The following is a 15,530-nucleotide window of genomic DNA, read 5'->3' as shown; positions in this document are numbered from 1 at the left end:
ACATCCTATACTCCTCCCCCGCCCTCACCATCCCCAACCACAGTCAAGGCAGGTGCACTTACTCTTTGAATGCTGGGAGGTAGGAGTATATAGAAATGCTGCTGAGATTATAAATAAACGGCAGGTGCTTTCTGATATCTGTTGTGGCCCAGTTGCTAAAAAACGTGTTCAGTAAACCCTGGTCCCCACCTGAAAGAGAGAGAGAAAAAAAAGAATTACAGTTAACAGACCTCTAGGACAGTTCAGTAATTTTACAGGCACATACGACTAAACTTTTAAAAATTAGGTACAAATTCCATTTTAAAAAATAATAAATCTCATGTGAAACCTGCTAAGAATGTTTTAGGAGTAACCGTTTCCCTGATTTTATTCACTAATGAAACAAATATTTATTGAGCGCCTATTACTATGCCAGGCACCGTACCAGATGCCGGAAGAGTCACTGATGAATAAGAGAGATGGTATTGTTTTCACAAGGGCCTGGGCGGGATGGTGATACCAGCAAAACGGCACTCAGTGTGAATCATCACAAACAGCGCTAAGGGCAGTGAAGGAGGTCCAGGGATCTGTGAGCACAGTTAAAGGAGCTCAAGACCTCAGCTCATGGGTCAGGAAAGGCTCCCACAAGGAAGTGGTCTTTAAACCAAGATCTGAGGGACTCTATGAATGCAGGTAGAGAGAGGGAGGGTAGCTGGTGTTCCAGGCTGAGAGCAAAACGGTAGGTGCCAAAGACCTAAAGGTAGGCAGGAACGTGAGACTACGGAAAGACCAGGAAGGCAGCCTGCGTAAGGCCACTGCAGAGTGGGGGATGCAGCAGAGAGGCAGGTAGGGGCTAGACCACGCAGGGCCTCCAAGGCCATGTTAAAGATTTTAGACTATCTCAAGGCCAATGGGGCACAAAATGTAAAACACGAAAGAGAGCAAACAGGGATAACGGAACTGTTTTCTGAGGGCCCTGACTATTTGCCACCAACAGAGGGCCCAGAAGGCCACATGGTCCTGCAGTCCACAGTCCTACCACAGACCAAGCCTCTGGGCAGGGCAGGTCCATCATCACCGCGGCCGAGGTCAGACCCCAACCACACTGCACACATGCTTGCTCAGCCCTTGGGGTTCCCTGGACTTCACGTCTTCTTCGGATGGTGAGGACCATGGCAATTCATTCCAAAGAAATAAAAGCGATAAAAATCTAAAGAGTTAAGTGTCATAAACACCCAAGTAACCGAACAGGTTCCTCAGCCATCTTAAGACATATTCCTCTATGGAGTTCACGTCCTTTCTGTTTTAGACTCGTGAGATTTTGGAAAACATGCTTAGAACCAGTCTCCTGTGCAGAACAGTACCGCGGGACGTGTATGTGTGTGTGCGCACGCACAGAGAGGTATGTATGGGGGATGGCAGGTAGGGAGGTCCTACTTTTCCTAAGTGAGGCTTGCATACCCTACAGTCACTTCCCTCCTTGGTCTGAGCCCCAGTTTCTTTCCTAAAGCTACAGCGGGTACAATTACTCTTACTCTTCAGGTTTTCTTGGCTTTGCAGAATGTTAGAAATCTGGGAGATTTAATATTCTGAGTTAAGCAGTAAGATCAGGGCTTTAGATTCAAAGCCCAAATATACCTCACCCACCCTCTATGCCATCCCTATCCCATTCTTCCCATCAACCACTGAACAACCTCTCTGTATACGGAGGCTCTGACAGGTCCCCATCCTTCAGGGATAAACGTCTAAGCAAAAACCAAGGATTTACCCTCATTAAGTTCCAAACAGATAATAAAGATGGCAAGCTTCACTCTTACATAGACAAACAGATAATGAGAACAAAAGATTTCAACCATATAGAAAAATTAATGTATGCTGATACACAAAATATTAAAGGGAAAACAGCATGCTGTTCATCAGAGGCTTATTTCGGGTTCTACAAGCAAAGATATCCCAAATGTGGACACACACACTGGAACAAAGGTGGCTGAGGTACAGAGGCCTGAAGTCTTATTAATTTGCTTTTACATGTAATAATCAAAATAAAGGCTGAGCAAATGTTCATAGAGGTTTTATTCGTAATAGTCCAAAACCAGAAACATCCCAAATGTCCTTCAGTGAGTGAATGAACATGTATCCATAAAAGGAATAGTACTCCGCAATAAAAAGGAATGAAGTACTGATACACACAGTTTGGACTGATGTCAAGGGAATTATGCTGAGTGAAAAATGCCAATCCCACCAGGTTACATATCGCATGATTCCATTTATACACCCTCTCCTCACTGACCCATGTGGTTAGGTTCCAAAGTCCAGGTCATTAGGCAAAATTGGTTTCATGTGAAAATGGAAGATGACTACATCATTACACAACTGTCAAGTTACATCATTATATAACTGCCAAATTACATCACTACGTAACTGCCAAACCACTGAGAATCATGGCCCAACCAAGTTGACAATAACCTCAACTATCACAGTCAGCATTATTCTTGCCTTGCACCTTGGTGTTTGTTTCTGTTCATTACTGCCAGACGTACATCACTGATGCACAAAATAGTCGTATAGTAGATTTTTTTACTATCCTCGTAAACGTGAAATGTCATATAACGAGACAGTCAACAAGAGAAAGTGTATTAACATTCTTCAAATGACAAAACCGTAGAGATGGAGAACAGATTCATTGTTGCCAGGGGATATGGAAGGGGAGAGGGAAGGCTATAAAAGGGTAACATGAGGGATCTTTGTAAAGGACCAGGGTTGAACCGGTTCATTCAGTTCAAACTCCTGCTGAGAATTTGCTTCTCTAAGGAGATGCTAATACTGCTGGTTAGGGACCAATTCTGAGAACTGCTAGTAGAGCGGTGGCTCTCAAAATTTATTATACGTAAGAATCACCTGGGGATCTTGTTAAAATATAGATTCTGATTCAGTATATCTGGGGTGGAAATGTAAATTCTCATCAGGGGTTCAAACTGCAACAAACTGGTTCAAAGCCCTGAAAGAACTACTATTATGTCTTGACTATGGTGGTGGACATACCAATCTACACGTGGGATAAAATTGCATAGAAATACACAAAGACATGCAAGATAAATGACAGCATATAAGTGAAATCTAAATAAGGTTGATGGGTTAGATCAAGGAGCTCTGGTGGCACAGCGGTTAAGAGCTATGGTGAGCTATGGCCGCTAACCAAAAGGTTGGCAGTTTGAATCCACCAGCTTCTCCTTGGAAACCCTATGGGGCAGCTCTACTCTGTCCAATAGCATTGCTATGAGTTGGAATTGACTCAACGGCAACGGGCTTGGGTTAGATCAATGTGAACTTCCCGGTTGTGATATGCATTATAGTTATGCAAGCTGTTACCACTGGGGGACACTGGGCAAAGGTTATATGGAATCTCTCTCTGTTATTTCTTACAACTGCATGTGAAGCTACAATTCTCTCAAAATAAAAAGTTAAAATGAATAAAATGTCTGAGAATCAATATGGTAAAAATACAAAATACAACTAGAAACTATTGGTCACTAGATGCTAAATTCCATAAGGGCACGGATATGACTCTTTTTGCTTACCACCGTGTTTCTAGCATATAGGGGTGCCTTTCACACAAATTATTTGTAGGATGAATACAAGAACCTGGAAGATGTTCTGCAACAGCAGAACTTACATGCCCATCCATGGAGGAATGGTTAGAGCGCTGTGATACCAACTGCCCACTGCAATATTATTCAACCATTAAAATTAACGGCTATACAATCAGTCCACTGTGCAAAAAAAAAAAAAAGATAAACAGCCACGTATACTGTGATTGTAGCTTTACATATTCATCTGTTCTTACTATGAAATAGGATACTATCAAAATACATGTGACCGACATAAAGAATATTAATGTAAAACTCTATCTACCCCATATCCAATTTAAGAACCTGAACTTTACTAACACTGTTGAAGTTCTCTGTGTTGGCTCTGCAGTCTGATCTCCCTGCTTGGCCCTCTCCCGGCTACCTTAACTACTAATCATGAATTTTGTTTGTCTTTGTCTTGCTTGATTTATTTTACCACATATGTCTGTATCCCAGACAACATACATAGTTTTGCTTGTTTCTGAACTTTGTAAAATTGAGCATAACACTATTTTTTTCTACTAGTTTTTTTATGCCACATTATCAGACCTTTTTTTAATAAAAATTAACTAAGCAATTCCATTATACAATGACTACTGGCTACATGTAATGCAGTGAAGAAATATAATTCCGTGAAGTTCAGAATAGTAGTTGTAAAGCAGAACTTCTCAATCCAACCAGCATGAGTCTGGAAAACAGGAGTCAGAGATCTTGATCACTCAGAGTCCCTGGCTGGCTGCCTCTGGCCACCGCAGGCCGCTTCCGTTTGCCCTCAGTTACCCTACAACGCTATCAGTGCATCATCTGTGTGCCATGGGAAGGCTGAGAAGCACTGGAGCAACAGGAAACAAGACAGGGGAGAGAAAAGGCAGCAAAGTAGACTTGTTGATTCCATGGTGCCCATTAAACCGGCAAATCTTTAACACTCAACAAGACCCTCCTCACCTCCAGAGGATGCAGCTGAGATCATAAAACTACAAGGGCCACTGATTGTATTGTGTCACTACAGAGGGTCACCTTTTAGACAACCCAAAACCCACTAAACCCACTGCCATCGAGTCAATTCTGACTCATATCAACCCTATAGGACAGAACAGAACTGCCCCACAGGGTTTCCTAGGCTGTAACCTTTATGGAAGCCGACTGCCACATCCTTCTTCCGCGGAGTGGCTGGTGGGTTCGACGGCCGACCTTTCGGTTAGCAGCCAAGTGCTTTAACCACTGCACCACTAGGGCTCCTTTTAGGTAAAAACCGCAGATCAAAAATAGAATTAAATACCATCCAGAAGTCTGTGGCTTTTCAAATCATTTGTTAATTCAGTATTCCAGAGATCTTAACCATCTTTTTCCTACTGCCCAGCTCAATATTTCAAGGTCAGGCAAATGTTTTAACTTTGTCAGAAAAATTTATGAGTGGTGTATCAATAACCTCTCTTTCAAAAAAAATCAAACCCTTTGGCATCGAGTTGATTCCGACTCATAGTGACCCTATAGGACAGAGCAGAATTGTCCCAGGGGGTTTCCACGACTCTAGTCTTTACGGGAACTGACTGGCACATCTTTCTCTCGCAGGCAGCTGATGGATTCGAACCACTGACCTTCTGGTTAGCAGCTGAGTGCTTTAACCACTTGCAAATCTAAGCACGTCTGAGCTACAAAGCCTACAGGAGTGCCATGAAGACTGCTGGATTCCCAGGACTTATGTCCAGAACATTCTAGTCAGACTTCCACAGGCGGCTTTACTTGTGCAGACAGGATAAGGCACTTTTAATCTCCATCATGTCAGAACTGACAAACATGATTAGCAGACAGACATCGCCCTCAGTTGTGATCCAGCTGGCCAGGGTGTGGTGGTATAGGCGAGAGAGAGAAAGAGAGAAAGAACGTGGAACACAGGGGAGAGAAAGAGAGAAAGAAAGTGGAACACAGGTAAGAGAAAGTAAGGAAGCGGAACATAAGTGAGAGAGAGAAAGGAAGTGGAACACAGGTGAGAGAGAGAGAAAGGAAGTGGAACACAGGTGAGAGAGAGAGAGAGAGAGAGAAAGGAAGTAGAACACAGGTGCCAGAGACAGGGAAAGGAAGTGGAACATGAGGCACATGGCACCTGCTTTGCAAACAAAAGCAAGTATCTGATTGTGTCTCATCCTTCCACCAAACTGCCCAAACGCTAATAATAGCCTTACGGCCACTGGGTATCCTGCAGGCATTTTAAGCAGGGTTAGGAAGCAGCTAACAACTATGGACATACTACAGCATTTATTAGAATTAGCTCTATTAAAACAGAAATGGAGTCGTCTGAGTGGGGTCTCTTAGTTTGTGTATTTGTCCAGTGTTTGTGTAGATTGTGTTCACTTTCATAGTTCATTGGAAGCTGGCTTACCTACTGTGGGTCTTGGGGCAGGTGGGTCAATTTTGGTTTAAACTTGAATCCCACTATCTTGGCCTCAGGAATGTTCCCCCCTAGACCCTCACTACTCCAAGCGTGGTCCAGATTCCTCCAGCATGGGCATCACCTGGGAGCTTGACAGAAATGCAAAGTGCTGAGTCCCACCTGGGACCTACCGGGTCCGAGTCCAGATTTTAATATGCAGGTGATGTCTGCACATTAAAATTTGAGACACACTGGTCTAGAATCTTTTGGAGAATGACTCCTTTTTAATTTTATTATGTCAGAGAATGCAACTGTCAAAAATGTCATTTCCATAGAAAATGTCTAAAGTTGTATAAATAAGGTATCAGGCATGAGAGACACGAGGTAAGACAGGTTCCAGTTCTCAATCCAATAAGGGGGCAGAGAGGCAAATATTAAGCAAATAATCAAAGCCAGATAGGATTAATACTATAATAGAGATATAGGCAAGTGCTGAAATGAACACAACTCACTCCTTAGAAGTGACTTCCTCTGATATACCTGGCAGATGTCATCACTCCTGCCTACAGCGAGCATGCAAGGATCACTAAATCACAGATTATGAATGGCCCAGCTCATGGAAACTGAGGCTTTTGTAGCTCAGGGCCCAGCATCACTGAATCTCAGTAGACTCAATCTGTGCCAGTCAAGAACAACTGCCTTACTACCTTTTTTTTTTAAAATTGTACTTTAGATGAAGGTGTACAGAACAAACTAGTTTCTAATTAAACAATACACATATTGTTTTGTGACACTGGTTGCCAACCCTGTGACATGTCAACCATCTCCCCTTCTCGACCTTGGGTTCCACGTTACCAGCTTTCCTGTCCCCTCCTGCCTTCTCGTCCTTGCCCCTGGGCTGGTGTGCCCCTTTAGTCTTGTTTTGGTTTATGGACCGGTCCAATCTTTGGCTGAAGGGTGAGACTCAGGAGTGACCTCATTACTGAGCTGAGAGAGTGTCCAGGGGCCACACTCTTGTCTCACTACCATTTCATGTTATAGCTTTTGCTTTCCAACTTTATTTTTAAAAAGAGATTCTTAATAACCAAGTTCTTAATTAAATCACTATATATATGCAAGGGAACACTTATTCTTCATTTAAACTTCCCTTTCTCACTCTAGGGCAAGTCATTCTGGTCCAGAATTTCTTAGCACCCTGAGTTTGTCAGAATAATTACATAATTAAATTGTGCAATGCCTATAAGGTTATACAGAATATAGGCTTTATAAAGGTAGGGCTAAAATCGTTTTTGAAATACTGAATTAACAGACCTACTACAGAACTGTGGAGCCCTGGTGGCACAGTGGTTAAGAGTTCGGCTGCTAACCAAAACGTCAGCAGTTGGAATCCACCTGCCACTCCTTGGAAACCCTATAGGGCAGTTCTACTCTGTCCTATAGGGTCGCTATGAATTTGAATAGACTCAAGCTCAACGGGTTTGGTTTTCTGGTATAGAAATGTGGGTGAGAGTAACGCTTCAGAGAATATTTCCAGAGCCCATAAAACAATGCAAGGCTATCAACTGTGCTGCAGATTTATAAAGACAACATTATTTCTAGGTTTTTGTGCACAGAGAGGAAGGCCAGTGGAGCTGTGGAGGCAGAAGACTTGAGCTCCCCTTTCTCTATCCCTAAAGCTTACTGGCTGCTCTCTCTACTCAGGAAGGAATGAAGTTTAAGGAACTAATCTGGCGGCACAATTGTTAAGAGCTCAGCTGCTAACCAAAAGGCCAGCAGTTCAAATCTATCAGCTGCTTCTTGGAAACCCTATGGGGAAGTTCATCTCTGTACTACAGGGTCACCGCAAGCTGGAACTGACTTGATGGCAGTGTTTTGTTTTTTTTTTAAATCTGTAATAAGAAAATAGTAATAGGGGTTTTCCCTTCAACCTCTATCCTTCTCAGGATACATTCACAGGAACGTTGCGGTGTGGGATAATGGAGGGTGCTATGGATTAATTTGTGTCCCCCCCCCAAAAAAAAAAATTTTTTTTTTTTTAAGAAGATAACATTCAAGTCCTAACACCCCTGGTACCTGTGAAGGTGGCCTTATTTGGAAATAGAGATTTCACAGATGTAATTAGTTAAGCACGACGTCATACTGGAGTACGGTTGACCCTAATCTAATCTGACTGGTGTCCTTGTAAACGAAGAGGCAGAGAGAGATGCAGAGAGAAGACGGCCATGTGAAGACGAGGCAGAGACTGGAGTGCTGTAGCCCCAAGCCAAGAAATGCCTGGGCCTACAAAAGAAGCTGGATGAGAAACAGAAGGGTGTTTGGAGAGAGCATGGCCCTATACTCAGAATTCAGAGTCTATCCTCCAGGACTGTGAGAGAATACAGTTCTGTTGTTTTAAGCTGCCCAGTTTGTGATACTTTGTCATGGCAGCTTAGTCTTAGACTAAGACAGGAGGAATGAACCACACACACAAGCACGCACACACACAGACACACACACAAGGCACAGACATGCACAGATATACACACACAGGCATACACGCACACACACATATGTACACACACACATACACACACATACACCATAGCCACAGAGCTGAGAAGACTCCCATTCAGACCCGGATCTGGATACTGCGCAGGCTCCAGTGCTGACTCCTAAGGACAGTGGGTCCCCAGCACTGTCTATGGCGCACAGCAGCCCCTCAATACGCACTTGTTAGATGAATGCGTTAATGAGTGAGAGAATGAATAACTGAAGGCCTATCTCACAGAACTGTTGAGAACTAAGTGAACAATAACTAGAATGACCAGCATAAGAGCCTACACACATGTAACATGGGAGTTCCTCCCTCCCTCTGTTTCTCACGGAGTTCCTGGTCTCTGCTGGTTACAAGGCTACAAACAGATGGCTAAGTTAAAAAAAAAATACTCATGGGTAAAAGTAAAAATAGCTTTAGAAGAGTAACTCTTTAGGAAAATACTTCTGTGTGCTCAATTCTTTTGGCATTACATGAGACGGCTTTTCTTCTCATCTTTGCTTGTGTAACAGACTTATTACTTAATTTATCAATAAAATGACATAAATGCAAGAAAACAGTGTCGTTTTCAAAGCAAGTGATAAAATACTCAAAGGGCAACAGCCAGCCTCGGGCTCAGACCGGTGGGGAAAGCCTACCATGGGAAGATAAAGCCACAGTAGAAGCTATCAAGCCAGGGAACCAAGAGAGGCATGCCTGAGCATCTGAGCCCATTTGGTTTGGAAAAGACAGGTCCTATCTTGAAATATCTCCTTCCTTCATTCCTCTTTTGGGCAAGTCCAGCAGAAAGAAGCCTAACTACAAGATTAGGGAAGGTGGCACTGGTCAATTTTACCCTTCAACAGGATTTAGCACCAAATCTTTTCTGTTAAAAATCATTTAAGAGACTGCCGATACACTGCGGGGACTGCAACCAACCGACGTCACCACTGTGTATACATTTTTGAATTGAGAAGCTAATTTGTGCTGAAACTTTCACCTGAAGCACAATAAAATAAAATTAAAAAAATCATTTTAAAACATGACGTGCGTCACTATGCATTCCCAAGCAGAGAAAAAAGATTTGGGAGTTTAAGGGTCTCAGTGACCACTTAGAATATGGAGTGCAGCAGGTATAATGACCCCACAGCAGATTCTGGATTCTGCTTAAAATAAAGCCATACCAAAAATTCTGCCACCAATTAATTCCTTCCTCTTTTTTTCTTTCTGAAAATTCAACTATAGGTCAAAATTCCAATAAAGGCTTAGGGTATTCCGGTTATAGTAACTAAAGGAATCGTAACATTCACACACACACTCAAATTGGAAGATACAAATTCCTTTTTGATTTGGATTTTGAAAGAAGTACTAACACATATGGATGAAACTTAATAGATAGCAATTTTCAAAAACGAAAAAACCAAACCCAGTGCCATCGAGTCAGTTCCAACTCATAACTGTACAAGTACTCTTAATTTAGGATACTCTGGAGTCCCAATGGAAAAGGAAAAACAAAAAAAAGAAACAGAAAAACCTCAACAGGCATTCAGGGTGATTTCTTCAAATTAAAAGTCAAGTTCACCAGCTTCATTTCACACGAGTGCATGGAAGAGACAGAAAATGGCTGCTTAGTACCTACAACACTGTGACCCCCCTCTCCTCTTCTCACTGCTGACGAGTCTTGAGGTTAGCCTTTAATCCTGTCAGGTTCCATAAAATGCTAGCGGTATCTGTTTCACAACCCCTATTGTTCAACTTTCAGGAAACTTGTAACTTCAGTGGTGAAGTAAGTACCAAGAGTTTGAAAATATAAGCAAGAGAATTACTGGAACGTAGACTGTTCATTAAGGGAAATTAGGTGTCAGCCATGACTTAGGTATACAGTTACAAGCCTGAAATCTAATACTCTAGGTACTTGGGAAGAAAAGAGAAGTCAAGGTGCCTAGCCCTGCTGCCATATTAGGCTTATTCTCTTGGCCAGAGGCTCGAGAGTGATTAGAGAGAAGGCTGGCGATGAGAAGCATGACAGCTGCATTCTTTCGAGCTACAAGACTTCCAAACGCAGCTGCGATAACCGCTCAGCCATCAGCGGCCTGTGTGGCTTGTCAGTGGACACCAGGTCCCAGCCGTGTCTCTCGATGTATGTGAGAGATTAAGCAGGACTTACAAGACATTCAGACGGAGACACAGTCATCTCCATGCCGGTCTTCCGGAACCACTGCTCTAAAAATGCTGCGACTTAAGCCTCTGCTCAGGAAAGCAGGGGTACCCACGGATATCAGTAAATGTGACAGTCAAAGGAAACACCCCAACGTCTATGGTATGACACCTAAACAAATCAGGCACCGTACTGAAAACTCAGGGCAAAGCAAGCTTATTGCCATCAGAAAAGGATGTAGCACCTTTTCTAATTTTATTAAATTTCACTTAATACAAATTTTTATAATTTTAATGAATCTTTTATTAAAATTCTTTGTAAGTCCAATAAATCTGTGTATCACACAGGTATGGATTCAAGGTGAATAAACTCCTCCAGGAAGGAGTAGGGTCCCTAAGGTATGGAGTAAGCTTTCTTTGCTGAGTAAAACTTACCAACACACACTTCAGGTGGAACCGACCTTTCATTTAAGAGCTGCCAGTGTGTTCTTTGGAAACCCTGGTGGCATAGTGGTTAAGTGCTACGGCTGCTAACTAAGAGGTCAGCAGTTCAAATCCACCAGGCAGTTCTGGGGCAGTTCTACTCTGTCCTATAGGGTCGCTATGAGTCAGAATCGACTCGACCGCAGTGGATTTGGTTTGGTTTTTTGGTAGTGTGTTCTTTCTTTTAAATTTATACAATATATTGAGAAGTAACTGTAAATTCTCACGTACGTACTTAAATTTTTAACTCCTTCAATTAAGCACTTCTATTTGAAAACCCTATGGATCACAACAGTCTGATTCACAACCGATCATGGAGAAGGGTGAGTGCTAGACCGGGCAATGTTTTGTTTCCTTGGGCATGCAGTCACCAAGAGTTGGGGTGACTCCATGGCAGCTAACAATTAGAAAATTCTGCCTCTGGCCACCAATTAGCCAGCAGAAGGAATACCTTACAGGAGGGCCAGAGCCTGGAAGCCCTGTTGCAGGATGCTGAAATGTGCTGCTAGCCAGCATGGGGAGAATCTCCTTGCTTTCAGATTCTGGCTGAAAAAGCAAAAATTGCTTTCTAGTTGAGCACTTCTCACAACTACATCCAGGCTTCTTCACAAGTTGACAACTCCTGCAGTATTCTAGAACAAGGCAGACAATCTAGGTTGGTTACTATCAGTTACTGAGCTTCATACTCTAAAAATGTAACCTGCAAAATTTTCCATGGCATGTGACTCTTTACCTTTTAACAACATCTAACACTTGGTTAGAAATTGGATTCCCTTTCTATGATTAAAATCAAGTGGATTTCAGGCAGCTGGGAGGCCACAGGTCCACTTTAGAATTTGATTTTCTACTGACGCTAGGCATAGTTAAACCGAGTTTCTGGCAGGATTACGTTGACTTCCTTCAATGAAATGAAGTGAAGAAATCCACGGTCTGACAGGAAAGCTAAATTACGGTGAACTGTGGACTTCTGCTAAAAGTGCTCTCCTTCCTCTTACGCAAAGGTAACTGTTTCAGCATAGCAGAAGGAATAAGGAATACCTATTTTGAGCTCGAATACTTACAGCAGCTTTCCTTCCTTCTAGGAAAGGAAAAGAATAGGAGCTAAAATCCTAAGTTACTAAAGCCAAGACGGTACAGTTGGCCCTGACCACGGTGAGCAGCAGGATGTGATTATTTTTCTTACTTAAGGGTTCCTTAAAACAAGATTGCACTTCTTGTCAGATACTGCCATTCATGAGGGCTCAGAAATTCCTGCTCACTGTTTCAGAGCTGTGATGCCCTGGCACAGAGCAGGGGTCCTCAGCCGTGGCACTATGGGCATTTGGGCCAGGTAATTACGTGTTGTAGAGGCTACCCTGTGCATTGCAGGATGTTCAACAGCATCCCTGGTTAACATTCCTAGTGCCCACTAGATGCCAGCAGCACCCACCTCCACTGTGACAACCAAAAATGTCTCTAAAAACTTGTTGCCGTGGGGTCGATTCTGACACACAGCGACCCTACAGGACAGAGCACAACTGCCGCAGAGGGTTTCCAAAGCTGTACTCTTTATGGAAGCAGGCTGCCAAGACATCTTTCTCTGAAGCAAGTGGTGGGTTCGAACTGCAGACCCTTGAGTTAGCAGCAGAGCGCTTAACCACTGTGCCACCAGCAAAATGTCCAAGTAGCTGAAAACTACTGGCAGAGTATAATCTAGCCAAACGGTGAAACCCGGTTGATACTTTAAACTTCCTTATCCTTCTCAATGATATTTTAAACAGGTGCAAATCCCAAATCCTCAAATAACTGAACGGAATTAAATTTCTATGAACAGAAACACAATCTCAGTTTTATGTATAATTAAACATTTTTTTTAACTCCCAAACCTTTTAACTTCAACAATCTAACAAACTTATATATTTCATTTTTTAATTTAAAGAGTTTGAGATTTTCATTTTTAACTGTATAGCCAGTCAATGGGAATGAATCCCCAGACCCGTGCTCGGGGCTAAGCCTTACATCAACTGAGGGAGGTTGTGTCTGCGAATTCCAAAAGACCTATCCACTGCAAGTCCCAGATTTGATGTTGGACATGGAGCGGGGGAAAACAGCCCCTGGTGCTGGGTCTCTGCTACAGAGCTCAGGTGTCTGGTCCCTGCCTGGGCTGCTGTCAAGATGTCAAGATCTAACGCAGAGTCACTGCGGGCGGAGGGGGAGGGATTCACAGTCTATGTCTTCTTCTTGTGCACAGTGGGACTCTTCTTTGTCCAAAAAAGCCACCAACTAAAAAATGAACTATTTTTGCATATTAATTATCTTTTTTACTAAAGGGACACACCAGCTCTGGGGCAGGGACTGGAAGGTAGGAGGGAACAGGAAAGCTGGTAATAGGGAACCCAGGGTTGAGAAGGGAGAGTGTTGACATGTCATGGGGTTGTTAACCAATGTCATAGAACAATGTGTGTACTAAGTGTTTGATCAGAAACTAGTTTGTTCCGTAAACCTTCATCTAAAGTTCAATTAAAAAAAAAAAATTATCTTTTTTGTTGCTGTTATAAAATTGACGTATTATGTATTGTTTCAGTATGGACGCATACCTACTAATTCATTTGATCAAAATTCTCCAAAGGCTGTGAGGCCCTAAATTAGAGTCAGAAGCTTTCTATACGTACACACAGCTACAGATACACATGCATTCTGGAAAACGGATGCAAACTTTGTTGATTTTACACCCTCCACCTTGCAGGTGCCACTCTACCTCATGAGCGGCGGCTTTAGAGAATATGAGGCCGAAGACAAAGATTATTCACATAAACTTTCTACTCTCTTTTCGGCCCTGCCTGAGGGGACAAGAGCCAAATGATCAGATTTATCTTCAAGTTTCCAGGGAGACAATGGCATCTTTTGGTGTCTATGGAGCGAACTCCAACATAATTACAGCTCTGGAGCTTGGTCCTCCTGGTAGCAATGGCTGGGCAACACTCTTGTGCTTAAGTGTACTCAGGTGTAAAAACAGTGGCTATGTTTTTGATTAGTCTAACAGTCTTTTGAATTCTTGAACAATTGTCATACTCTAAATGAGAGACAAGGAAGGCCACCTTTAAAGGCAAGCCTGCAAAACTGCCTATCCTAGTTTAGGTGAATGTAAGCATCGATAGAAAAAATACGCACGTGTGCACACAAATGCTAACACTATTTCCAAAAAAGAGCACAATTTAAAAATGTTTGCTACCTCTCATGATAGTGCTGTTTCCTGGGCACGAAGCACCATAGCAATTATGTCCCTTAGAAGAACAGCCCCTAGAAGTTACCAACAGCTTATCAGAGATGAAGTTAACAGATACATACCATCAAAACTACCTTTCTCGGAAGCAAACTGTAACAGCTGATTGTATGTCTCGACTGAGGGCTGATAAACGAAGACGCCGGAATTGAAGCAGTCAGGCCACCCTGGGTCTGGCGCTGCTGAAAATTCTTCTCGCTCAAAAAGGTCATCGATGTTTGCTAGGACCTGATTCAAAGGGGGAAAGGTGTTAGAGAAATGTTCCGTTAGAACATCACTTCCTTAAGTCTTCCTAAGTGACCCAACACAGAGGATTCATTTGTTGGTCTTAACCATCCAGATGACAGCTGTAAGGCCTCCTGGGTCTGGTCTCCTCTGTCACCTGACTCTTTTTACAACAGTGGTTTTATCTGAACTGTCCTGTCAAGTGTTCCCAGCCATATCTTGAATGCCTAACAGGTCTCTGTTGCTATATACGTCTTCTCGGCCCGCAAAGCCACACTCACCAGAGTATCTGCGTCCATGAACACACATTTTGAATACTGTGTCAGCGACCAGCAGTGTAGTTTCGTTAACGTGACACCCAGCTCGGGCCTCTTTATCAAGGTTAGGTGAGCAGAATCGCCACTGTCCAGGACGTCTACCGGGATGACCTCATCAAAGACTGTCTCTAACACTTTTCTGTCAAAATAAAATCCAGACAGCAGCGCTTAGCATCTTTTCAGAACAAGTGACCGATCTAACGTTAAGATGGCTGTCTCCAAACCCTGTCCGTCTAGTCATCACTAGAACAAGTTAACGTTGGCAGAGTATACTTTTCCGAATTAATTCCAGGAAATACTGTATTTATGTGCATATACAGTTTATTTCACTCAAGTAATGAAAACTGACATGGTGAGGGTGAAGCTCTTGTCTTAAAACACTGTTGTAGAAGTTTTCTATTTTCTAGTGTGCCACTGAACACCAGGCAGAGTGTGAAAATAGCTTGCAAAAACAATAATACATCTTAGCAATACATCTTGGCAACAGCCTGTGTATTACAAATGTTACTTTATTTGAATTAATTGTTGCTGAGCGTTGCATATTTTTGCAAATGATGCTGACTGATGTACGCGCATATAACATCTACAATAAAGC

At 42.7% G+C, this 15,530-nt stretch overlaps 1 protein-coding gene across 3 annotated transcripts in view; it reads right to left on the bottom strand.

The window, feature by feature from the left end:
* Nucleotides 1–15,530, bottom strand: part of GYG1 (glycogenin 1) — a 50,627-nt gene that overhangs the window by 30,523 nt on the left and 4,574 nt on the right. For all 3 annotated transcript variants that reach the window (XM_064275579.1, XM_064275577.1, XM_064275578.1), the window contains exons 3-5: nucleotides 14,900–15,074; nucleotides 14,459–14,621; nucleotides 63–189 (exon numbers count right to left, since the gene is read on the bottom strand). In XM_064275579.1, coding sequence (XP_064131649.1) covers nucleotides 63–189; nucleotides 14,459–14,621; nucleotides 14,900–15,074 — 465 coding nt within the window. The remainder of the gene's footprint in view (nucleotides 1–62; nucleotides 190–14,458; nucleotides 14,622–14,899; nucleotides 15,075–15,530) is intronic.

Source organism: Loxodonta africana, chromosome 23 (genome assembly GCF_030014295.1).
Source record: "Loxodonta africana isolate mLoxAfr1 chromosome 23, mLoxAfr1.hap2, whole genome shotgun sequence".
Lineage (NCBI taxonomy): Eukaryota > Metazoa > Chordata > Mammalia > Proboscidea > Elephantidae > Loxodonta > Loxodonta africana.
This window is presented reverse-complemented; position numbering and strand designations above follow the sequence as displayed.